The sequence below is a fragment of the Gymnogyps californianus genome, chromosome 4 (assembly GCF_018139145.2).
Source record: "Gymnogyps californianus isolate 813 chromosome 4, ASM1813914v2, whole genome shotgun sequence".
NCBI lineage: Eukaryota > Metazoa > Chordata > Aves > Accipitriformes > Cathartidae > Gymnogyps > Gymnogyps californianus.
In genome coordinates this window covers 29,754,759-29,780,576 of record NC_059474.1, presented here as the reverse complement: position 1 = coordinate 29,780,576, position 25,818 = coordinate 29,754,759, and the positions used below count along the sequence as shown (strand labels likewise).

Here is a 25,818-nt window from a genome sequence, read left to right as displayed (position 1 = left end):
AACATCTAAATGCATCATGACACCTGAAAGAGCATTGTATGATAAGCTGCCAACATCTTTTTTTTTCTAATAGTATCTATTTGCACCGTAAAGCTTTGTTAAATCCTGAATATGAAAATAAATTGACATCATCTGTGATAGAAATATGCCATAATTCTTGGTGAATGCAAATTTAGTGGTAATTATTGAGACATCCTTTTGGTAGTCTGTCTTTAAATTAGGAAAATATCTTTCTAGAAAACATCTCTCTTAAATGCTGATTTATTTCAGAAAGCTACGGGTAAAGAAGGAAAACCTGAGTGTGTTTTAACTTATGTTGTAATACTAGTTGCTGTGAAACATCTTTCAGTTGAGATGTTAATTTAATGGTTGTTTTTATCCTGTTAATTCTTTTATTTTAATTCAGGGAACTAATAGAAGAATTACATCCTATAATTAAGGAAGCACTTGAAAGAAGGCCAGAGGTAATTAGATGTTTTCCACTATATTCAGTACACAGTTTTAACTACCTTCTCACAAATGGTAGTAAAGAAATGTTACTTATGTTCTTTAATTTCTGCACCTGAAACCTGTCAGTATACCAGATAAAAAGGTGAGATGTTACTTTTTTAAATGATTGTGAGGTGTTTACATTAGAAGAGCTTTGTGTTTGTTTTGAGCTCTCTATTATTCCTGTATCAAAGAAGTTTTGTTTCAAATAATGAAAGTTAATGTAACCTTTTCCACATTCTTTTAATTCCTTTTACATAAGCATAGTTTTACACAGCTGTTACTTCGTTATATCATCAGTAACATGCCCACAATTAGTAGTACCTAAGACATAGACTTGAGTTCTACTGTCTACCAACTTCGTTGTTTTTTTTTTTTTAAATGAAAAAGGCTGTAAGCTCACCTGACTGACTGCCCTGACTAAAAATTTTCTGATAGAGAGCATGTTTTACAGAAAGGTTTAGAAGCCTCAGTAGGTATTCATAGAAATAATAATCTCTGCAAACACAAACTCAGAGATCATTACTCAGTATTTTTTGTGGTAACTGTCATATTCTTATTAGTAATAAATTTTTAATTAAATACAGATGATGGGAAGGAACATCACTTCTGTTTCAAAATGTTACTGGGCTATAGTGTGTTTTGTCAGTCTTGCATGCAAATCATAGAATAGTTTGGGTTGGAAGGGACCTTTAAAGGTCATCTAGTCCAACCCCCTGCAGTGAGCAGGGACATCTTCAACTAGATCAGGTTGCTCAGAGCCCCGTCCAACCTGACCTTGAATGTTTCCAGGGATGGGGCACCTACCACCTCTCTGGGCAACCTGTTCCAATGTTTCACCACCCTCATTGTAAAAAATTTCTTCCTTATATCTCGTCTAAATCTACCCTCTTTTAGTTTAAAACCATTACCCCTTGTCCTGTCACTACAGGCCCTGCTAAGAAGTCTGTCCCCATCTTTCTTATAAGCCTCCTTTAAGTACTGAAAGGCTGCAATAAGGTCTTCCTGGAGCCTTCTCTTCTCCAGGCTGAACAACCCCAACTCTCTCAGCCTTTCCTCATAGGAGGGGTGTTCCATCCCTCTGATCATTTTTGTGGCCCTCCTCTGGACCCACTCCAACAGGCCCATGTTTTTCCTGTGCTGAGGGCTCCAGAGCTGGATGCAGGACTCCAGGTGGGGTCTCACCAGAGCGGAGGGGCAGAATCACCTCCTTCAAAATATGTAGAAAGATTGGCATTTGTACTTCATTGTTTTATATGTTGCATTTTGCAACAGGAGACTGATAAAAAACATTATTTTGATAATATGTGTAATAGCAAACCTAGTATATCTTGGAGTTGCAACAGGGAAAGATTTTGTTCATTGACTGGTTTATTAAAATTGCTGGCAATTTTGGTAACTCATCTTAAAAGGTTGGTAGCCCTGATAATTGATGCCAGTTGTAGTACAGATATCATAATGCTTTTATATGCCATGCTGGTTTTATATTTAGTTTTTCCTCTGCTTCATTTAATTTTGTGTTTCCTCTGTTGAACAGAACATGAAACGGCGCAGGCGTCGAGATATTTTACGAGTACAACTAGTACGAATATTTGAACTGTTGGCAGATGCTGGTGTCATTAGTCACAGGTAGGGGCAGCTCTGATGAGATGATGTTGTTTATGCTTCTGAATTAAGTCACTAGTATTCTTATGACCCAGTATAACAAGCATGCAAAATTCTTCAGTGAGTTTTAGTATACCACTAAATAAATAGACACGGTTTTATAAAACTTGGAATTTTGCTGGCTTTCTAATCCCTCCCTCCCCCATGCTCTTTGTCACTGTGGTCTGTGGTTTATTTAAAATGCTATTATTCCCCGGGACATGGCTTTGAACAGGTGGCGTGTCATGTTGTTTCTTGTTTCTTTGTGCTCAAACATCGCACTGGTTACACAAATCAGAAAATGCAAGTTATAACTATTCTGTAATCAGTCTGGAATTGCTCCTCACCTGGGGTCCTGATGCTAGTCAGCATGTCCTATGCAGAGAAGGCTACTGCTCATTAATATTGGACCTTTTTCTTTCTGAGGGAGGCAGAATGTTAACTGGGTTGGGTTTTTTCCCCTCAGTTTACCCTGCTTGTGTAGGGACACTTTGAAAGAAGACTTAAAATTCTGGCATATGTTTTACCAGTGTCTTAGAAATTTTTTTCTATGCAGATGGAATTGTGTAAGAGCAAGTAGGCTAGGAGATGGTTAGGCTAGCTCCTCCCATTCTGTTAGACAATGATCCTTAAACATTTATTCATCAACCTTAGCAATATAATCGTTGTGAAATTCTCAATCTTTAAGCAAGCTGCTATAGTGTATTTCAGAATGTTGCCTCAGAAGCATTGCTAAAATGCCTTTCTTCCTTTTGGCATGCTGATTTTTCAGAGTGCAGCCATTAAAATTATAGTCTTTCTTCTTATCTTTTAAGGTACTCACTGGTGTTTAATTAGCATATGTAAAATATCTCCTAACCACAGTCTGCATCCTGGAGCTTTGTCAGCTTTTCTCTCTGAGGCCAGTCTGACACCATGGTGGAAGCTAGCAAGCAATTAAGGGCTACCATAAACCTCCTCATCTTGCCTTCGGTGTACAAGGCATGCTTTTTAGTTGTCTTCAGTACAAATGTGGAAAGATGGTGGAGGGAGCTGCAAGGAAAGGAATCACCCTTCTAACAATTGTTTTTCAAAGGAGGGCAGGTTTGAGTCACATGTGCTCTTTAATCTCCTTATTTAGTTTGGTACAGATGTCTAGTCAGATGCTAAAGCAATGAAGATGAGAAATGAATATATAAAATGAATAAATTGCTCTCATCTGCTAATAGTCAATAGCATGTCATGAAGTACTGAACATCTTGACTGACTCCCAAAAATCAGTATGTAATATAGATGCCTATAGTCAAGTAATAGTAATTATTTTTTCTGGTTTACAAATTGCATGGGTTTTTTGGGAGGGGGAGGGGTTGTTTGTTTGGGTTTTTTTATTATTATTTTTAACGCTTGTCCCCAGTATAAGAACTAATTCTGTGGAAGCATGAGTGACTTCTGATAGTGATTATTAGTTTGCTTTCACTGGAGCTTTTTATTTAACACTGAAATAGAAGCTGGGTGAAGAAATGACTTTGAATTAAATATTTGCAGTGCTGAGGTTGTAGGTTTTTTTAAAGAGAAAAAAAATAAGGATTGTTTTCCAAAATCATTGTATGTATTTATCATACTATTTGATTTTTTTTTTTAATTTTATTTTTAAGTGCAAGTGGTGGCCTTGATAATGAAACACATTCCCTCAACAACACTTTACTTGAGTATGTCGATCTAACGAGACAACTCCTAGAAGCAGAAAATGAAAAGGATTCTGATACATTGAAAGATATCCGATGCCATTTTAGTGCCTTAGTGGCAAATATCATTCAAAATGTTCCAGGTATGTAAAAATGCTTTAATAACTTCTGATGGCTGTATTTAATATGCAGTACATTTAAAAAAACAAAACCAAACAAAAATGAAACAAAAATCCACTTTTTCTTTGAAGTTTCAGAATACTTTCATAAAAATAATTTATGCCATCGGTTTTGAATATAACTTTAGCAGCATGAGTTTTTAAGAGGGATTTTTGGTACTGTTTGGAAGCGTACAAGTAATTTTCTTACTTAGCAAAAGTCTTGTTGGTTGGCAGTGCATTTAAATTCTCTAGACTAATAAATAGCTTATTCTTGTACACTAGTGGCATTAAAGAGGACAATAGTAAACCTACATCCAGCTATTATGATGTTGAAATAATGTATCTTTACATTGATTTTTCCTTTTATATTCATTGTTTGGGTCCGTTTCTGTTTTACGTACTTTATTTTAAAGAATGACAAGAGGGGTGTGTCTAACTGTGTGCTTTTCTTACAGTACACCAGAGAAGAAGTGTCTTTCCGCAGCAGAGTCTACGCCACAGTCTGTTTATGTTGTTCAGTCATTGGGCAGGTCCTTTTAGTATCATGTTTACTCCCCTGGACAGATACAGTGATAGGAACATGCGAATAAACAGACACCAATACTGTGCATTAAAGGTATTTTAGCACTTTTTGAATTTTGGAAATAGATTGTTACGTTGACTTTTCTGGTGCAAATATAACATTTGGGCTTTTTGGATGTGGTTTTCACATCCTTGTTGCCATTCATGACTTAGTTCTTTTTCTCTTCTGCCTACATATGTATTTATGACAGTTTGGCTTTTTCCGTACTGTAAGCTATCGCACTTGCTATAGGAATTTCTTAAAATTACTCCTAAATGTTCACTTCCCGTGACTTTAGTACTCAGTTGCCTAAGGAGAAAGGCTTTCATGTAAAAGTACATTAAGAATCAAACTGATATATTAACTCTTACATATGTCAGCATTTCAGTATTGACAGTTCCTTGTATTTGGGAGTTGAGAAAAATACGATTTGATAATTTCTTGAATAAGATCTTAAACAGGTTTTTATTAGCCTTGGTCTTCCTCCCTTGACTGAATAGAAGTTAGTTTTCTGATGTTTTAATGGACTTGGTAAAAGCACTTCCTGTATCTGAGTTATTAAAATGTAGTGTTTTTCAATTACTTTCTAAAGGCTATGTCTGCTGTACTGTGTTGTGGCCCTGTTGCAGATAACGTTGGGCTCTCATCTGATGGCTATTTATACAAATGGCTGGATAATATTTTGGATTCACAAGATAAAAAGGTAATACAGGCAATGTCAACCTTGGTTTGCAACTATCAGTGCCTTCAACATATGCTTTAATGAGTTTTGCAGTCAGATTGGCTTAAATGCTTTAGAGTCGCTTAAACTCAAAACTGTTTTAGTAGTGCATATTTTTGCACTGTCTTTAATATGTGTATTCACCCTGTTGAGGAAGGCAGTCCTTAATCACAGTCTAAGAAGAGACAAAACAGAATGGAAGAGGAAAGGGTGAGGAGTGAAACATTGTGTATAATTTATAAACTACTCAGGTTAGGTTGTACTAATAAGCAGATCTTTTAGAAATTTAAAGGAGACGAGATTTTGAACGTGAACTCTTGTGAGACCGTAGAGTCCATTGGGGGTCCTGCGGAGAAGACCAAGCTTTACATCTAAACAGTAAAGCCAGCTTTAGATTTAAAAGATGGGGCCTCCGTTGCACTAATACTATGACTACATAAAAATACAGCTCCAGTGGGCTACTTTGATTCAAGAGAACGTGCACGTCTCCACATAGATCTATCCCTTGTATCCCATTGGAATTACTGCATATGTTTAAGTGCTTTTCTGTATCTGATGCTTTCAGGTCAGTGTTCAGGTTGTAGTAAGGCAAGTGAAAATAGTAAATAGCTCAAAGTAGCCTTGGAACTGAGGAAAAAAAAGTCAGTAGAGCTATCTAGTTATTTGCTTCAATAATTTATGACTGTATGTGCAAGTTGAACATTGAACAGTTTGTTGTTATTTTAAGCTGTGGTCTCATTGTTTATAGATGGAACAAATTTTGTGTATTGCAGTTGTTTGGGTTTCTTTTATTAAAGATCTACTTCCCTGTTTTATGCCATTTCTGTAAGTTGGTCTTTTTTCTATATTTATAAATAAATATTGGTTCTTTTCTGGAATACAGGTTCACCAGCTGGGCTGTGAGGCAGTCATGCTGCTCTTGGAACTCAACCCTGACCAGAGTAACCTCATGTACTGGGCCGTAGACCGGTGTTACACAGGTTCCAAGCGGGTAGCAGCTGGCTGTTTTAAAGCCATAGCCAGTGTGTTCCAAAACAGGTACTACAGCATTTTTCAAAACTTTAAACTTTCATTTTCAAAGTGTGCTTTCATGTAGAACTGGGTTTTTTCCTCCTCCAAAGAGAAAAGATCACCCCTGTTTGTGTTACTAGAGAAACTTTTCAAAATGTTACGTTATCCCATACCATTTCCCCTGTAAATTAAACTTTAATAAATTCAGATTTTAAAAAGCCAAATGTAATTTTACTTATTTCACACTTGCAATTTTTCCCTAGGGATTACCAGTGTGATACAGTGACCCTCTTGAATCTGATACTATTTAAAGCAGCTGATTCTACTAGGGCTATCTATGAAGTTGCTATGCAACTATTACAGGTTTGTAAGCTAATTTTGATTAATTTTTTTTTCTTTTAAAATAAGAATTGTCCTGTGCATTTAAAAAAAAAAAATCTGTTATTATTTGGCTGTCCCTTCAGTAATGAAGTACAATGTATATATTTTTTTTTTCTTCTCTATTTTAGTACATAGTTAGGCCAGATCCTTCCCTGGCACAAATAGACTTCAGTGGAAGCGTGTCTGTTTTCATGAACTAAGCACTCAAGACTTGTATATTCATAATATCTAAATCAAGATTCTTCTGGTTTGGCCCTGAAACAGAGTGGTGTATAGCTCCATTTGTCCAAAAGCACCTCAGAGAGAAGTATATTGCTTCCTGTTGCTTTACTCTGTCTGCTGGGGTAGCAGTTAGTTTTCTGATTTTTGCATTAGTACCAAACATTTTTTTCATCTATCTGTGTGGAGAGATGATAGTGAAGATCTTGTTAGCCATTTAATTTACTTTTGTATATTCCTTTCCAAGGTCATTTAGGGGTAAACTTAATCTTACAGGCAGCATTAGTGTTTAAATAAATAAATCTGTGCCGCTTGTGGCTCAGACCACAAGTCTTGGAGTTTTTTTCCAAAGGCTTTTGTTGTCAGCTAAATTCAGCAGTAAAGTCCTCACTGAAGTCACACCCCTGTTGATATGTCAGCGCTCACACCACCTTCCCTTTCAGCCCCATCTTTCTTCTCAAGTGAACACCACTGCTTAAGATCAGCCAAAACTGACTTTTAAAGTATCAAACTGCTTTAGCCTCCTGCTGCATCTCTGCCTCATCAAAGATTACGTTGCTCCTATCCATGTCTCATAGATAAGCAGAAATTGAAATTGTTTGGAAATACAAGTGTTCAATAGTATTTCACATTTTGTTATAGAGAAATTTATATTTAATACGGTATTTTGTGAAAGCAGATTTCTGAAATTATTGCTGGAAACTCATCAAGTGATGTGAGTCTTAGCTAGTCTTCTGTGAAAGTGTTGGTGAATACTGTAGATGTGTGGAGATCTGCATAGATGGGAAACATTAAGTGAGAGCAGATACATGAATTTAAAAGGTGATTTTATATAAGGATTTCCATTGTAGCTCTATACTTAGCTTCAAATTCTGAACATTACCGTTGTAGATCTTGGAACCAAAGATGTTCCGTTATGCTCACAAACTGGAAGTTCAGCGGACAGATGGGGTTTTGGGTCAGCCTTCTCCTTTACCACATCTATATTCTGTGTCGTATTATCAACTGTCAGAAGAATTAGCAAGGACTTATCCTGAACTAACACTTGCTATCTTCTCAGGTATGGTTTTAAAACAAAACAAAAAACTTCATTGGGTCAAAAGCATTGTACAAAAAGTGTAATTCTTATTTTTCAATAATTAAGTTATATGTAATTCACTAAAAGCAGGACAACAGACAACAAGATAACATCATGATAATGAATGGAGAAAATGGAATTTACTGAGTGACAATTTTTGTTTACTTGTATTTGAAATATATTCAAGAGGAAACAACATGAATCAAAGATACTTTTACTGACTTTCTAATAGCCATGAAAAATCACGTTAGAGAAATAATTTGCAACTGTTTTTTAAAATTGTTCTTTCTAGTGTTTTCTTATTTACTGTAGATTTCTTAAAAATATTATTCCATAGCATTTTTAAACAATTGCAGAATAATAACCTCTCACATCAATTAAAAAACTACTAGGACTAATATGAGGAAGAAAAAATTTTAAGTGCTTTTTTGCCAAAGTTGGTACATTTTTACATGCTCTAGGTTTTCAATTCCCTCCTCCAATTAGAGGAATATATATGTATGCATATACTAATATTGTTTCTTCAACATACTGTTTGTCAGCAGTGTCTTCAATTAGCTCTACTGAAGACTGTGGACTTTATCATTATGAAATGCCACCAGTCAGCTAAACAAAAAAATTATGTCTGTATCAGCATAACATTATTTCAGTAGGGTCTATTGGGCTCATGGTTGTTGTTATTACCAAACCAGTTCTCCATTATTGGTTTGCAATTCATGTATGTACCTGATTTTTGAATGACAGAAGTAAGTCAGAGAATCCAAACGGCTCACCCAGCTGGGAGACAGGTGATGCTGCATTATCTGCTGCCATGGATGAACAATATTGAGTTGGTAGACTTGAAACCTTTGCCAACCATTCGTCGGCAAGATGAAGATGAAGAAGATTCTTTGAAAGACAGAGAAATAATGGTGAACAGTAGACGATGGCTACGAGGAGAAGGCTGGGGATCACCACAGGCTACAGCTATGGTTCTGAACAATCTGATGTATATGACTGCAAAGGTAAAACTAATTACTTGAGTGCTCCATCTTGTTCCAGTGGATTGTTGTGTTTAGGGTGTGAGAAAATACTGTTCAGAGATACTGTGTTACCAAACTTTGAAGAGTTATTGTTTGTATTTGTTGAGTTGCTTATGTATACCCAAACTATATCATATAGTTTTGAGGTATTACGAGAAATACATAATATGTAATATAAATGTTATGGTAATTGTTATATGTAGTAACAGTAGATAACTTGTTTTGCAATATAGATGTCTAGCTGGGTAGATAATACCAAGTCACCTGTATACCTATGATCTCAAAGTGGAGTTTTGGAATCAATCTTGTTGCCAGAGGCTGATAGACCCTCCTCCTTCCTGTGATAGCTACTTCCAACAGAGAGAAAGTATTGGTCACATGCAGTGCTCCTGCCAATTCTTGATATCTTTGAATCCTACTGATGAGAGATCATGTTTTAAGCTACAAATTAAAAACTCTTGGCAGCCTGTGATCCATGGAATTTTATTCAGGATTGTCAGCAACTGGGAGAATGGGTCTCTGCTAAATTTAGATAGCTTTTTTTAATTTATATGTAAATAAATATATAAAAGCAGAAATAAATTCACATATAAATAAATACTTGTATACTTACATAATGTATAAAAGTATATATTATATATAAATAAAATATATAATATGTACAGATATGTTTAGGTATATTTTTATATATTTATAGCTATAAAAGAAAATAGTTATTTCCAGAATATGTTCATAAAAACTAATATATATGAAAGCTTCATTCTGGAACGTTAAAAAGGCAACAGCTTCTTACAGGATTTATGTCTCCTTTTTCTAGAGCCTGTCCCACTTGGTCAATACAGATCACTTTCAAATACAATGTTTTCTACTGGAGTTTTCAGGAGAGATATTTATTTTGTTTTCTAGTATGGTGATGAAGTGGCTTGGTCAGAGATAGAAAATGTCTGGACTACTTTGGCAGACAGCTGGCCAAAGAATCTGAAAATAATTTTGCACTTCTTGATCAGTATCTGTGGAGTGAACAGTGAACCCAGCCTTTTGCCTTATGTGAGTATGTGATATGTCTCTCCTTAGTGCTATTGATATTTTAAAAATTAGTTGTGTGTCTAGCAGCAAAGATGACCAAACAAAAAATGTGAGTAGGATTTCTAGTATCAAAATCTTCAACCCTATATTTTTATGACCACTAAATACTATGAACAAATCAAATTCAGTTCTTTTGTTTGAGTTACTTTGGACATCTGTGTCAAAATTTCAGTATCATTTTCAGTTGAACTCAGCATTCATGGAATGGGCTTGAGAAAGGGAATAAACCAGAAGGGATATCACACCTTAAAGGTAGCTGAGGCTTCCTTAAGACAAGTTACTGACTATTGCAATTTACTCAGGGTGGTAAGTCTTAAACAGTCCACTAGCTGTCTTATCAGTTACAAGTTGTCAAAATTCAGGGTATACTAGGTGGACCATAGACCTTATTTAGTGAGTAAATCATAAAAAATGGAAAAGACTTGTTAAAATGTCTATATCTGTCTTAGCATTTTTTTGTTCCTTTGTCATAAAAAGGAAACTTAAGAGTTTGATTGCTAAATTTAGATTAATTTTATTAGGAGATTACACTGAACAACTCCTTTCCATCATAAAATGCAAATCTACTACAGCAGTTGGTCTCTGTTCATTAGGAAGAATTAAGAGAGTTCCATAAGTAATATTTTCATTAGAAAATTATTATAGGTTTTGCTAGTAGTCTAAGAAACTAGATGTGACTTAAAAAATCAGAACCTATAATATTAAGTTCTTACTAAGGACAGCTTAATTTCTTCATTGATTGGCAATCATTTTTATTGCAAATCAGGAAATCTAGCTTAATGTTGCAGCCCAAAATCTTTGCGTGTATGGTTTGAACAAGGTGACAAAGTAATTCCATGAGTCAAATGCCCTGGATCACTTGCTTACTGTTCATCTTTGAGTTCTCACAAAAGGATGGAAATAAATCATTGAGCAGTAATGACTCAAGAAAATGTCAGAAGAAAAAATATGAACTTACTGATGTCTGGAGTAATCACTGACCAGCAGCCATCTGCTGCTGCTTAGCAGTGACCAGGATTATTTTGCTGAAGTAAGATGTAGTGGACAATCCTTAATTACTATACACTTAATAAAATATTGCTACAGTTAGGTGTTTATTCTTATCAGAGTATATAAAGGCCTCGAGCATTTTGGGAATTAAATGTTTTTTCCTATGCTATAATTTAGGGTAGTCCTAAAAAGCAGACAGATAATACAGTAAAATAAAGCACCTGTCACACCATGTAGGGACAGTGTGGTTATTCTCACATGACCAGATATTAAAACAAAAAAGCCCCAACCCCCTCAAGCCCCCTCAAAACCAGTTTTATTTTTTGTCAAAGCATATGTGAGAGCACTGCAGAATAGCAAGAGGAAAAATATGATACCTGCTGGAAAGAAATAGTGTAGAACACAACTGTGAAGTATCAAAAAGAAATGATACCAGAATACATTCGCTCCAATGTTGATCTCAGATGTTGCCAAAACCTTTGTAAGAAAATCTTTTGCTTCTTAAATAACTGTCACTGAACTCAGAAGACTTACTTTCTTACTCTTGTGATATGTTTTCAATGCTTGCTGCTATTGAAAGCAGTGAAAGCAATTTTGTTTGCTTTTAGAACTAGAGTAAGTTTCAGGTATCCTCACTTGCAGTGCAGGTAGATACTGATTCTAACAAGTTGCAGTATTCAAATCTCTTTCCTCTTTTTTTTTTTTTTGTTTTAAATCAAGTAACTGCAATAAGAATTTTATTTATGTACCTACTATTTTATTTACATATACTTTTTTTTGATGGCAGGTAAAGAAAGTTATTGTTTATTTGGGTAGAGATAAAACAATGCAACTACTAGAAGAGCTGGTGAGTGAACTTCAGCTTACAGATCCTGTCAGTTCAGGAGTCACCCATATGGATAATCCACCATATTACCGCATTACTTCCAGTTACAAAATCCCCTCTGTCACTTCAGGTGAGAATTTATTAACTTAAATTTTTATTATTGGCAATGATAAACATGCTATTATCAGTCAGTTATAATATTGGAGTTCATCTGTAAATACTTAATAGGAGTACAATGTTCTGTTTCTAAAAATAAATTAAGGTACAAAGTTTGTTTTACAAGACCTGCAGTTTTTGGCATACCCAGAATTCTTATTAAAGAACATCTGATAGGTTCACAAGGAACAGGTTTGTATTAATATATGTGTTAGACTTTGTCTATGTTCAGATCTTGCACTGTTTACCCTCACTATATCACTTTTATGTCAATTCAGTCAAACCACTGGGAAAATTTATATAATTTTAAATCCATGTAATTTGTTATATTTTAAGTTCTGTTATAGGCACAAGCTGCATCCGTAGGAATTTATTCAAGAGGATTTAAGTACGCTTACTTAGGAGAATTTATTTAGAAATAATTAACAATTAACAATAGATCAATCATAAAAAAAAAAAAGCCCACTGAAAATATAAAAAGTGTCTGTCTCATGCTTCAATCCAAGAACATGCTGAGAAATGTGGGGAAAAACTGTCTGGTTTTGGTGAAGCATCTTTCAAAGTGAGCCACAAAAGACATGGATGGGAGGGTAGCTAAGCAAGGACTTAGCTTTTGTGCTGCAAAGCTGTTAATACTATGAAGCAGCCTGGACCTATCACATAGGGATTATCTGGATCACAAGGTGGATGCATTGGCACTTGTTCTTGAAAGGGTTTAAGAAGTATGAAAAAAAATAATAGGGCTCTTGCACTTAAGTGTAATTGAGAGTAGCAAAATCTGTGGGGAGGGTGCAAAATTACTTCCGATTGTGGTCATCTATTCAGTATGATGCTTGCAAATTTCTCTTAAAAAGAAATTGCTACAAGCTTCACTGCGGGCTGTTAGGTTTTATTCCCTAATCTGTTTGTGGTTTGAATTAACTGCATACCAAAGTCCAACTACATCTTATGGATTGCTATGAGGTATACCATACAGGAGAGAAAGAAATAGGTCTCTAGATCCTGCTTCAAAAACAAGCCTTTCTACTTAATTTACATTGAAGACTGAGAGATTCCTGGAATGGATTCTTTTGATTTTTTCCAGTTAGTGAAATTATGGTAGCAGCTGAGAATCTTTTAGTCTAAACAACAGTTTTTTCTTGCTTGTGAATGTAATTTCTATGGCTCAGTTTGTATTTGTGCCAGTTGCTGTAGTGTAAACCTGGTTAGGGCTCTTGGCATGGACACGTAAATAAGGGTCATCATGTAGGGTTTAAGACTGATCTTCTTTTTTTTATTGACCAATCTTTTCCTTTGTCCATAATTCACAGGTACCACTTCTAGTAGCAATACAATGGTAGCTCCCACAGATGGCAACACTGACAGTAAACATATAAAAGACAATATTGAAGAGAAGTAAGTATCTCCTCAAAGAGCAGTTATTAGTTGAATTACAGGAATTCCTGGTAGGTACTATAAATACTTGCATCTCAATGGCTCCAGGTATGTCTAAATTGCAGGAAATACATGACTTCAAGTTTTATGAGTTTTAAGCAACAGAACAGAATACTATTTGGGATTAACAGTAGCAGCCTCAATTGTAATTTGAACTCAGAAAGCTGTAGAGGAAACTGAATAAATTAAGGGACCAATCCAGGTCAGGCTTTGTATTGCTACAGCTATATTGTTATTGATGCCTAAATTAGCTACTATTACACTGGATTGTATATGTTTACATAAGAGAAATTATACTGGAGGTGGATATGGATACATCAAGGGCAAATGTTATTAGTTTAGTAATGTAGCCAATTCACAAATTGATTTCCTAGCTCACTAGAAATCAACAGTGCCCATGTGTTGAAAGCTAGTTTATTCTCCCAATTAGGGTATTTGGATGTCTGGTATCTGTGGCAAGATCTCTTCCAGCTAGCTGTAAAACAGATGCTTACCTCCCTAATTTTTGAGCTTCTTAAGAAAAATCTTTTGCAGAAATTTGCCGGACAGTGGTACCGGTGTGAGGGTGGTGGAAAGCAAACAGCTGACATAGACTTAGTCAGGGTGTGGACTCGGAGCTCAACAGTAACTGACTGTGGGCATGCTCTCATTTTGTGTTAAATACGAGATAGCTAATCATAAAGTGAAAAGGGAGTAGGGGTTCTGTAATTAGCAATAGAAAAAGTGTGCACAGAAAAAAGTGTACACATACCGTTACTGTAGAGTAGCTACTATGCAGTAAATTCACAAACCAGTTTATTTTGTGACAACTTGAGAGCATTAGTAATTATATTTCCAATATAATTTCCCAGTTGGACACTTTTTTCTTCTCTAGGATAATTATGTCAATATCATTAGATTAGTAAATATATTGATAGAGACAACCCCAATACTGCAATTAAATTGGGGGGGGGAGGGGAGCTGTGTGAAAATAAATCACAGAAGACTATGGAATCTGAGGCATCATTCAGAATTCATCCTAGTAAGGCACAGACAAGTATCTGGCTGCTATGGGGGCTGGAGCTGAAGAAACTTGTAAAGTAATGAAGGCAGTTTTGAGAGTCTCTGCAAGTTTTGGCATACACTGTAGGGTTTGTCTAACACCTCCCCAGGCTATATGCGTTTTGATAAGATATACCATGTACATCTTGGACTTGCCAGGAAGAGAGAATTTTAGAAACTTATGTAGAAACAGCTTGGAAATTGTGCTTTTAGCACTCTCATTCCTCTGATTTCTTTATCAGATTGGCGAGCTAGGATCCTGGACTCTGTGTGTGTATATATGTATGTCTGTGCTAAATCAAATAGGGATTTCATTATTTTGCTCAAGAGCGAGAACTTATGTATAATGGTAACAAATATTTTAATGTACTTAAATGTTAATGAAAATGATCTAACAGAAATATAATTTATAGTGGATTATCTCCTTGAATCCCCTTATCTAGCATTGCTGCAGGAGGTGTGTCTTACACAGCTGAGATGCTTTGGCATCATATTGATTGTCCTTGTAAGATGAAATATTTCTGTATAACACTTAGTTTTGCTGAAATATAGGTTTACTGAGACCCCCTGATTAATTTTTGTCATGTAATGTTAGTCACTAGTGCTGCTTTATTTGTTCCTACAGTTATGTACATCTAGACATCTACAGCGGGTTGAACAGTAACTTAAACCGCCAGCACCACAGACTAGAATCTCGCTACAGCAGCAGCTCTGGAGGATCATATGAAGAGGAAAAAAGTAATATTTTTATTTAAAAATATTTCTATGGATAGAAAACAAAATTTTCACAAGTTAATACTTTGGCTGAAGGTTGTGGAACGTGAGGAAATAGGCATTATCAGCGTTTTTTGCATGAACCTATTAGAAGATACGGGTTTTTTACATTCCTCAGTACTGCTATTGAAGTCTAGCATACATTTGATTACAATAGAACGTGCAAGGAAGGTAATACACTTTCTTTCCTTCCCTTGTCCTCTGGAATGAGTTGTGAAGCTCTTCCCAAATGAAACAGTTTTACTCTATTTTCTTTGCCAGTACCAACACCATAGATAGATAGACAGTTAGGCAGAAGAAACAGGAGAGAGATTAGCAGGAGGAAGATGAGATGAATGAATGAGGAAAAAGATGATGGAAAAGAAGTTAAAAACCCCAGAAAATTAGAAGTAATTGTGCTTTTAAATGATAGCAGTCGTTGGCCTGTTTAAAAAAAAGGGTACAAAACTTTCTGGGAAGCCATAGCAAAGGAAAATATAGCAGGGAAGAAAGATCTTGTTGTGTACCTCTAATTTTTAAGCTTGTTTTGAAAATGTGTTTTGGGTTATTTTTTGGAATCTATGGTCTGTTTTTTCTGAGGTGCAGAGGTAAGGAAAGAGGTAGAAATTTCTCCTGAAACTCCATATACTTTTGGAGACTTTTCTTTAATGGAGACTTATTAACTGTGGCTACTTTTGTACCAGTGCCTAAGATATAAAATCATCGTGACAATGCTAGGGAAAGCTAAACAGGTCATGTAATCAGGCAAAAATGAGGGTAGTGGTCAGACAGTAAATGATGTGTTACATTAGTGAGTTCTGTATGCTTTGTCAGAGTACTCATTTGACTGAAACTCTTGTTTCAGCTAACAAGCTGTTAGTAATTAAAATGACTTTGTACTTTAACCCTGCATGGGATTATCAGCTATATTTCAGTCTGATCCAGATCATTATAGTGCTCCCACAGACTATCATCTTAGGTTTCACTCAAATTTTTTATTGACAGTTGATTTTGCTACCAGTTAAGTTGTTTGGGTATGGTACAGCACATGATACAGTACTGCCTTTTCTTTACCTTTCTTGGCTACCCGAACAACAGGATGTAAATTTCTGCGTTTTGAGCATTGCATGTCAGTATGGAACCTAGTGTATTGCTGTATTGAACCATGCTGTATTGAAGCAACAGAGTCCATTAGGATCTCTTTATGCACTCCTTAATGACTGATTCTGTGCACTCCTTAATGACTGATTCTGTGCAGACCATAAAGGTTAGAGTGAATATGTGGTTTGTATTGTCTGTTTCAAGAAAGTAGAACATTAATGTCCTCTACAGAGCTTGTTGTAAAGGCTGGGCATACTAAAGCAGATTTGCTAAACTTTGGGTCAGTAACAGGTTGGTGGACCTTCTGGGCAGCCAGTGTGTTTATTACTGCTTGGATGAGTGATGCCCAATATCATAGTTGTAGTCATTTTCATCTTTGTTTGCTATTTGTGATAGCAACACTGAGTATTCCGAAGCAGATGATAATTGACATGTTCCATCAGTAAGAAGTTTGTCACTTCCAGTCAAGAAGGTGATAATAAGCTCATACATGTCTGAACTTCTGAGACTTCTGCAGCTATACTTCCAAAAGGACAACTGGTAGAATCACTGAAACACTGAACTGTTGAAGCAGTCTTCTTACTTCGTTCTAGCCTTAATTGATTGTTCTGAAGTCCAAGACATCTCATTTAAAAACAGAAAAATATTTTGGATGTGTTACACAGTGTACTCTGATACCAAATAGCTGATGTGTTTCTTCCACTTTTGAAGCTTGCTTAATCAAAAACTAAATGTCTTTCTGTGTTTTCTTGACAAATTTACTGATTTTCTGAGCAGTGACTTTTGTCAAGGAGTGGGATTGGGCTATGCTGTTGTAAAAGTGGCAAGTTCTGAGTTACCCCATATATCAGGCCAGCATTATCTGACACGTAGGACTGGTGGATTTTTGCTAGCGAGACCTATAAAGAGGTGCTCTTGAGAAATACTTCCTTAGCCTATAATGAAATGCAGCTCTTCAAAATGAGTTCAGCATGATCTTGGGAACCAGCCTTAACTCCCTGTCTGACATGAGCTTTGAAATTCAAGGAAATTATAATTAGATCACTTTGCCTTTTTTTCCTTATGTGCATCCATGTTCCCTATGTGCATCCATCGTTCTTATGAACCTGTTCAACAAAATCTTACTCTGTTATGTGTGTGGCTTCTTTAGAATCATCCTTATGCTACAAGAAATAACCACTGGTTTTTTTTTAAACTGTGTCCAACTACTACCGTTTATGGCTGGTTCCCCCTCCCCCCTCCCAGATCTCAGCTTTTCAAGAATTTAAAAATATTTCTTTAGGAGACTATATAATACAGAAATGTATTGTATATATATTTTCTGGTTTAATTATCTGTTGTGTTAGGTGATTCAATGCCTCTGTATTCAAACTGGCGGTTGAAGGTGATGGAGCACAATCAAGGAGAGCCTCTACCTTTTCCACCTACTGGAGGTTGCTGGTCACCATTGGTGGATTACTTGCCTGAAACTTCTCCTCCGGGCATGTCTCTTCACAGGTAACTGTGTTAACAATGCTGATGGCAATTCATTACATTTTAATGTGTTGCACAAATATAGTAATTTAAAGATAGCAGATTAAAAGACAGTAGATTAAAAGACAGTAGATAGTACATTTGTTTTCTGCCGTTTTACTCACAGGTCTAGCAGTTTAAGATTTCTCACCCTTTTCATTTGGAGGACTAAAGTTTTTCTATCTTCATTATGAGCATTCATCTTTTCCCTTTATAGTACAACTTTGTGGTTTTTTATAGACTTAAGAAGGAATACTGGTTAGTAGCATATTAAACTCTTTGCAGCTCTTCATAAAGTTCATGTTATGTTCTTCTAACAAATTATTTTTTTGTTTTTAGATGCAATATAGCAGTGATCCTTTTGACTGACTTGATAGTTGACCATAGTGTAAAGGTGGAATGGGGAGGATACTTGCATCTTTTGCTTCATGCAATTTTTATAGGTAACTAAATTCTTACAGAAATATGTCTAGTAACTTAGGAATTGTAGCTATTTATGTGGCTGTTCTTTTCCACATTTAAATTAATGTTTGCCATTGTGTTGAAATCTCACTAATTTGTTAATATTTACAATATTTTTAAAAATTCAACTAAATATCTTTCAGCTTGATTAATATGAATATAATTAAGAGGTTTTTGGAGTCGTTTGAAGGCACTTCCTGTTGGAGCCACTTTTACCTTTCTCCTTGTAGAAGACCCAGTAAAATTCAAATTTTTTCTTTCTGTTTCTCTGTGTAGTAATTTTCGTACTTAGCACAGATTAAGTTTGCTGTGTGAGAAACAAGAGGATATATTAATGTTTGTTAAACTGTATGCTTTTGTTTTTATATTGAAACACTGAAAAAACATTTAGTGAATTATGTATCTATTATTTGGTGAAGTATAACAGACCAGTTTGAATGCTGCTTTTTTTTTTTTAATAATTTAATTCAGCGTGCCCTTTGAATGTAATAAGGCTTTTCCATTCTCCTTTTGTGTTAGGTTTTGACCACTGTCACCCTGAAGTCTATGAGCATTGTAAACGGCTGCTTTTACATCTACTGATAGTGATGGGATCTGGCAGTAATGTCCAGTCTGTTGCTTCTGTCCTACTCAGAAACAGAGAGTTCAATGAGTCCAGGGTGCTTACTGTCAAGCAACCTACCCATTTAGATTATACTTTCACAGGTATGCTTTAGATTTATTAAGCGTTGCTTGTTAAAATGACATGGAAAGCTATCTTTTTTCCCAGGCATTATTAAAATTTCTGTTATTTGTAATATTTTGCTGAGCCTTTGGCATTAAAATGTATTTCTTCAGATTTTAATTAAGTCAAAATGAATACAGTTCACGTTAGCACTTTGTGCCCAGTCATCAGAGTAGGGAGCACAGTTGAATGATTAAATAGTAGTGGAAACCACAGAGGGAACTCTGTGTTTTGGATCTGTAATACAGCAGTTTTTATCATGTCCTTGAAAATAAAAACCAAGAAGATACATCTCTTACTTGTTTATAGCAACTTTAAGTTTCTGACTTGTCAGCTGTAATTGCATTGTTCTGTTTTGAGATATTACCTTTTAATGTTCACCTTAACATTACAATATTGTAATTATACAGGAAACTATGTATTTTCTATGTATCTCTTCATGAAGGGAGTATTTTGATGGTGTGAGCCTATTGTAGTTTCTAAAGAAATAGTTCATTAGTGAAAGAGTTCATTTTTTTGAAACCTAGTATTTCATATTATTTCAGTAGGTGGCAGCATATTGCTATACAATCTGTTTGTTCTGTTTACATCAGAAGTGGTTTTGTCACTAACCAAAAATATTCATCTGTTTTGTGAATTGGATGCTCATAGCAATGACGAATTAAAAAGTGGGCATAGGGGAAGAATTCTTTTATGTAAACCTATTTGTAGAACTTTACTGGTGCACCTATGTGGTGACCTATACAAAGCATTCCATTCCTAATCTTTACAGTTTTGGGTAAAACTATCTAAACGTGACACAGTATTTTGCTATTATTAAAACAAAAATGTCTGATAGAAACTAGAATAAGATCAGAATCAAACATTTCCAACCAGTGATTAAAATAAGGTGAATACAGGTATGCATGCCTAACAGAAGGTCAGACAAGCTGATGTTAAATTTTATTTGAACCAGCTAATACCCCAGTCCAAACCCTGTGGCTCTGCAGAGTGAAAGTTTGTGGTGGATGTCAGTGAGTCTCAATCTTATGTACAATTGTTACAGTGAAAGGTTCACGACCCACTTTTCCTTGCCAGTTTACTTTCTTCCAGCACCTCATAGATAGATAGAGGCGTAATGTGAGGAGTTACTGCAGTTATATTTTATTGCCATGTGATTCTTTACATGGAGAGAAAAGTCTTAGAGCAGCAAGATTAAGCTAACTTCAGAGAAACATTGTGCAGCCAGAGGGGCTCTGCTTAGAGTCGATTCACTAGCTAATACTTAGTGTTCACTGATTTAAAGTGCTGTCAGTTATACTCGGACTGAGTTTTAACAAAAAAAATTATCTGTGCATTACTAGGAAGTGGTTCATATCATTTGTCTCAACTTATTAAGATGAGGTGCCTCAGAAGCCGATGAGCTGTTATATTACCAATACAACATCAAACACAATACAATGGTTTTAAAAAGGGATCTAGGAGTTCCTTATTAAGGGTCCAGTCATGTGAAGACTTTGCATATGTCAGAATTGTTGATGTCATTGAAATTATTGCATCCATTAAATTATTCTCCTTACATTTGCTAAGTTACTGATTTTTTAGAGGGCTATTTTTTCTTTTTATATATTTAATATTAACTGTCAACTTAAGAGCGCATAATCATCTTGGTTTTATTTCAGCAGGCGTTCATGATTTTATACCTGATTACCAGCCCTCCCCAATGACAGACTCAGGGCTTAGTTCAAGTTCTACCTCTTCTAGCATCAGTTTAGGAAATACAAGTGCTGCCATTTCTCATCTGCACACCACAATCCTCAATGAGGTTGACATTTCAGTAGAGCAGGATGAAAAAGTGAAAACTCTCATAGAATTTATTACCTCAAGGTAAGATTTCAATTTTCATTTTTGTCAAGACATGTATTTTGTGGAAATATGGCAAAACCCTTACTATTTAGCATCATGTTGTCTAATTTTGTCTCTGTTTTATCACCAGTAAGACATAGTTTAATCGTGAAGTGTTTTATGATGCAGCCTGTGAACAACTCTAACTTTCCAACAATTTCAGAGAATTTTGGCCACCCGTTTGTGTCCTGAGTGTTTAAAAGTCTTTTGCCATGTTCTACGCAGGGCTGTTATCTTTGCTTGCCACACAGTTTGTAGAATTCCCTTCTCCATCTAAAGGATTAGGGCTGGAATACGTAAAGATGATTAGGGAGCTGCAAGATTTGTGTGGAGTTTATGGATTACCTACTAGTAGAGAACTGGCTATTCAAAAGACAGGAATTTGTGGCAAAGAACATCTGTAAAACCATCAACACTTGTGCAGTTTGTATGATAGTTTATATAAAGCTTTCAAGATTGTGTAAATCTGTAATCCTGCCTGTTTCTCAAAGCTTTTGATTACTTATGCTTTACACAGCCTAAATTCAGAATAGTGTGGTGTATTGATGGGAAGAGAGGAGGTTGTTTTAAGAAGTGTATAATGGTGTTAGTTGTACTGGTTATTTGTTAGATAACTAAATGTTATCTAACAGAGAACATCTCTTCCTAAACTTATGCTGTTATTTCAGTTGGATCTGATATGTTGCTTTTCACCTTGTCTTAACTTCTTGTATGTTGTTGTATAATATTGGGCAGTTGTCAAACTTCTTTCCAATTTGTGCCTGCAGTTCTAAATGGTTTCTTTTATGTGGTTAGTAGATGATTTTGCAGTTAACCTTAAGGGTAAAATAACATTTAAATAATATTAATGACAAAGGCTATGTTTTATATTCTGTTACATTTACTCTATTTTTATATTTTTAGGAAAAGAGGCCCACTTTGGAATCATGAAGATGTTTCGGCCAAGAACCCTAATATAAAGAGTGCTGAACAGTTAACTGTGTTTTTAAAGCATGTGGTATCTATATTTAAACAGTCTAGCTCAGGTATGTTAGAAAACAGTCGATGCATGATAGAATGTCCAAGTCTGCAAATTAAATTAATTTTTTTGAATGCCTGGAAATTTACAAGTTATCTATAAAATCACTCTAGGGGATCGCTTACTGCTTCTAAATAATAGATTTTTCTTGTGTATTGTACACTTCAGTTCATGTTTCTGTTATGACAGATTGAAATACAATCTTCTAGGAATGAGATAGAATATCTTATTAATGTATTGTGGACACTTAATATTAAAATCATAAATGTTTTATTCTCTACAAGTCTCTCCACTGTTAAGTATTATGGAATACAGGTTTATATGCCTGGAAAGATTCTTGAGAGTAATACTGCTTGAGAAAAATGTAGATGATGAGAGTATTTTAAAGTTAGGAATGACTTTGGCAATTTATTCTTCATTAAATTCAAGTGGTTTTGTGTTTATAATTATAAAGCATTGTGTTGCTTGAGTATTTATTTGCTTTTATAGGAGGATTTCAATTAGAACACCGTCTCAGTGAAGTTGCTTTGCAAACTGCGCTTTCATGCTCCTCTCGACATTATGCTGGGAGGTCCTTTCAGATTTTCAGGGCTCTGAAGCAGCCTCTTACTGCATCTACGCTTTCTGATGTTCTCTCCAGACTAGTAGAAACTGTTGGAGATGCAGGAGAAGAAGCTCAGGTATTTGAAATTTTTCCCCCACTTTATTAGAAAGCTAAGTCTGCCTAAATGACATACTTGCGTTGTTATTTTAATGACAGTAAAATTTAAAAGCATTTTTTATTCAGTTGCTTTTTATTTTTAAATAAAGATATTTCAAATATCAAAACAGTTTTAATCGTGACACTTTCTGAATTTTCACCTAATTAAATGATGAAAAGATGAGCTGTGCATGTTCTCTTCTACAGTAATAGGAACTTTCAGAGAGTTTGATACATCTCTTTCCTGAAAACACCTTCTCTTTCGTAGTTAGGGAATCCTGAGATCAGCCATATAAAAATAATTTAGGTTTTCTTTTATTAAGAACTTAACCTGATAAAGTGTTAACAACCATCCAACTTAGTGTCATTGTACATCTAAAGAAGTGGATCTAATCTTTTAACATTGCAAAATGAGGGTCTAAATGAGTCCATCCTTAAAAATAATGCAAGTCAGAATGAATTCTGTGAATATTTAGAAATAAATATTTTTTCCCTGACTTGAAGCTATACTGCTAATTTGAGCTCTCATCAGAATTGTGTTCTAATTGAAGCGTGAAATAATAATTTAGGTACTGATACTGATTTTATATTTTTATATCACTACTCAGTAGATTTTCTGTGATCTTTCTTGTGCATATTGCATAATTTATAATGACCTGTGGCTTTCCCCAGGGTTTTGTCATAGAACTGCTTCTGACCTTAGAGTCTGCTATTGATACGTTGGCTGAAACCATGAAGCATTATGATCTGCTTTCTGCCCTTTCTCAGTAAGTTCTTTTATTAGTCAAGCTACATTACACATTTTTATACATTTGAATTACTAAAGTTCTGTATTACAAATGTAATGAAATAATTTCTTGTTGTCTTTGCAGAATACTTGTATCCTTATAGCAAAATTGCTTGCTCTTTTATGTTTTTGTCATTCTACCTCAAGTAAAACTCGTAAGAATCTAGATTTTCTGAAAAGGATCTCTGCTACCTTTCCAACTTACCCTCTTGGGTCCAATTTTAAAAAAAAAAAAAAAAAAAAAAGTGTTCAAGGTGTTCCTTATGGCTCAATTCTGAAATGTTGTCAGTTCTTCTGAAACTTCTCAAAAATAAAGGCACTGAGTATATTCAGAACTTTTTTTTTAATTAGGCCCTACTGACCTTGATTAATAGTGTAATTTTTTAGGGATCTTATTTTTTCCCCATATGTATAATGAAGGTAATGACACCAATCTTTAAAAGATAATTTAAGATAATTTAAGGTTCACAGATGAAAACTCCTGTACTGCAATAAATACTTTTATTCCAATGTTAATACAGAAGAAATTTCTTCAGTTACAGCAAATGCTAGTCTGTCTTAGGCCTCAGATTTGTTGACCATATATGAGAGAAGTGTAATTGAACAGTCTGAGTCATTTGTGTGTCTCATTACAGTCTGAGTGGTTAGCTCAATGGCTTTTTATCAAACTGAAAAAAAAATCCCTAAATGTACAGACACCTTTATTTGTTTGACTTCATGGCAAAGTTTTTGAAAATGTTGAGATTTCTAGGAATATATTTAATTTCTCAGTATCAGAACTGGAAGGTGTTGGTTTTTCTAGGTCAGATACTTCAGACAAATATAAGGCAATAAGTAAATCATTTCATTTATTAATTCATTAATTTCTCTACCTTTATCACATCTATAAGTAAGTTGGAATGCTAGATCTTAATTTACAGATAATCTTTTACATGCTATAGGCTAATTTTTCTGATTTTACTGAATTGTTATGTAATTATTTTCGTATTCTGGGATTGTAACAGATTTGGTAGCAGAGATAATGGGATGCTACAGTCTTGTTCTTATGCTGTAAGGATATTTTAGTAATACATATAGAAATTCCGTATTTTCATATATTATAATACTCTTCTGGTGGTAAAGCAGAGTATTCACTGTATGTATATATATGTGATTAGTGTAACATCTTTTTCCTCTCTTCCCTTTTTCTAAACTGGATGTTATGAAAGTATTTTGCATGGAGTAATATGTGATATTGATTTTTATTTTAGAACCTCATACCATGATTCTGTAATGGGAAACAAGTATGCAGCTAATAGGAAAAGCACTGGACAGATAAATCTAAGCACAAGTCCCATTAATAGTGGCAGTTGTTTGGGATACTACAGCAATACAAGGAGTAATTCTTTGAGACTGAATTTAATCGGCGAGCGGAGAGGCGACCGTCGACGGAGCAACACACTGGATATAATGGATGGAAGGACAAATCATGGTGGAAGTTTGGCCAGGACTAGAAGCCTTTCCTCTCTGAGAGAGGGAGGGATGTATGATGTGCAGCCCACTACTGACCCTGTCAACTTGATGGCCACCATATTTTGGATTGCAGCTTCGTTGCTAGAGTCAGATTATGAATATGAATACCTTTTGGCTCTCAAGCTACTCAACAAGCTTCTTATTCACTTGCCTCTGGATAAATCAGAGAGTCGGGAAAAGATAGAAAAGGTGCAGAATAAACTGAAATGGAATAACTTTCCAGGCCTTCAGCAGCTTTTCCTAAAAGGCTTTACTTCAGCATCTACACAAGAAATGACAGTTCATCTCCTCAGTAAACTCATCACAATTTCCAGGCATGCTTTGGTGGATCCTTCTCAGTTAGCAGGTATCTTTAGTGAATGTATGTGTAATGAAAATATATTTTTTCATCAAATTAAGTGTAATCAGAATCAGTAGTAATTATGCATTTGCCTTAAAAAACCCCGTTCAGTTAAATGGTTTTTGCAGTTGTTGATGTTACAGTGCTAGATAGCGGGAATGCATTACAGGCTATGATTATCTGCCAAGAAATACTGCACATAAACTTTATGTGTTGACTGTTAACTTACTTTAAACTTGCTTATAAGTGAGTTTTAAGAGCACGTGTATTATTTTTCATAATCTTGTGCTAACTAGCTCAAATAGTACTATTGCAAACTTTTACACGTTTTAGAAACAATGTAACTGTACTGCTGAAAGCTATCCAGTTTCATGATAGTTTTGCTTAATTGGTCCGGTGATGATTTTATTTTCATCTTATGCGTATTTATACCTAACACAGACACATTTATATACATTCTGCATACATACACACTTAGGTACATGTGTGTATATATAAATTTATGTATCTGTGTGAATGTATGTGTCATGCTGCAAGGGT

The 25,818-nt window shown here is 35.1% G+C and overlaps 1 protein-coding gene across 5 annotated transcripts in view; it reads left to right on the top strand.

The window, feature by feature from the left end:
• Positions 1-25,818, top strand: part of FRYL (FRY like transcription coactivator) — a 153,992-nt gene that overhangs the window by 90,620 nt on the left and 37,554 nt on the right. For 4 of the 5 annotated variants that reach the window (XM_050895530.1, XM_050895528.1, XM_050895533.1 and 1 more), the window contains 21 exons: positions 407-464; positions 2,027-2,118; positions 3,768-3,940; positions 4,414-4,574; positions 5,113-5,223; positions 6,125-6,279; positions 6,516-6,615; positions 7,744-7,912; positions 8,675-8,934; positions 9,859-9,999; positions 11,816-11,984; positions 13,321-13,405; positions 15,111-15,223; positions 17,686-17,836; positions 18,191-18,294; positions 18,833-19,018; positions 20,699-20,903; positions 21,825-21,946; positions 22,429-22,619; positions 23,312-23,406; positions 24,677-25,284. In XM_050895530.1, coding sequence (XP_050751487.1) covers positions 407-464; positions 2,027-2,118; positions 3,768-3,940; positions 4,414-4,574; positions 5,113-5,223; positions 6,125-6,279; positions 6,516-6,615; positions 7,744-7,912; positions 8,675-8,934; positions 9,859-9,999; positions 11,816-11,984; positions 13,321-13,405; positions 15,111-15,223; positions 17,686-17,836; positions 18,191-18,294; positions 18,833-19,018; positions 20,699-20,903; positions 21,825-21,946; positions 22,429-22,619; positions 23,312-23,406; positions 24,677-25,284 — 3,449 coding nt within the window. The remainder of the gene's footprint in view (positions 1-406; positions 465-2,026; positions 2,119-3,767; positions 3,941-4,413; positions 4,575-5,112; positions 5,224-6,124; positions 6,280-6,515; positions 6,616-7,743; positions 7,913-8,674; positions 8,935-9,858; positions 10,000-11,815; positions 11,985-13,320; positions 13,406-15,110; positions 15,224-17,685; positions 17,837-18,190; positions 18,295-18,832; positions 19,019-20,698; positions 20,904-21,824; positions 21,947-22,428; positions 22,620-23,311; positions 23,407-24,676; positions 25,285-25,818) is intronic. The other variant, XM_050895529.1, reaches the window with a different exon arrangement.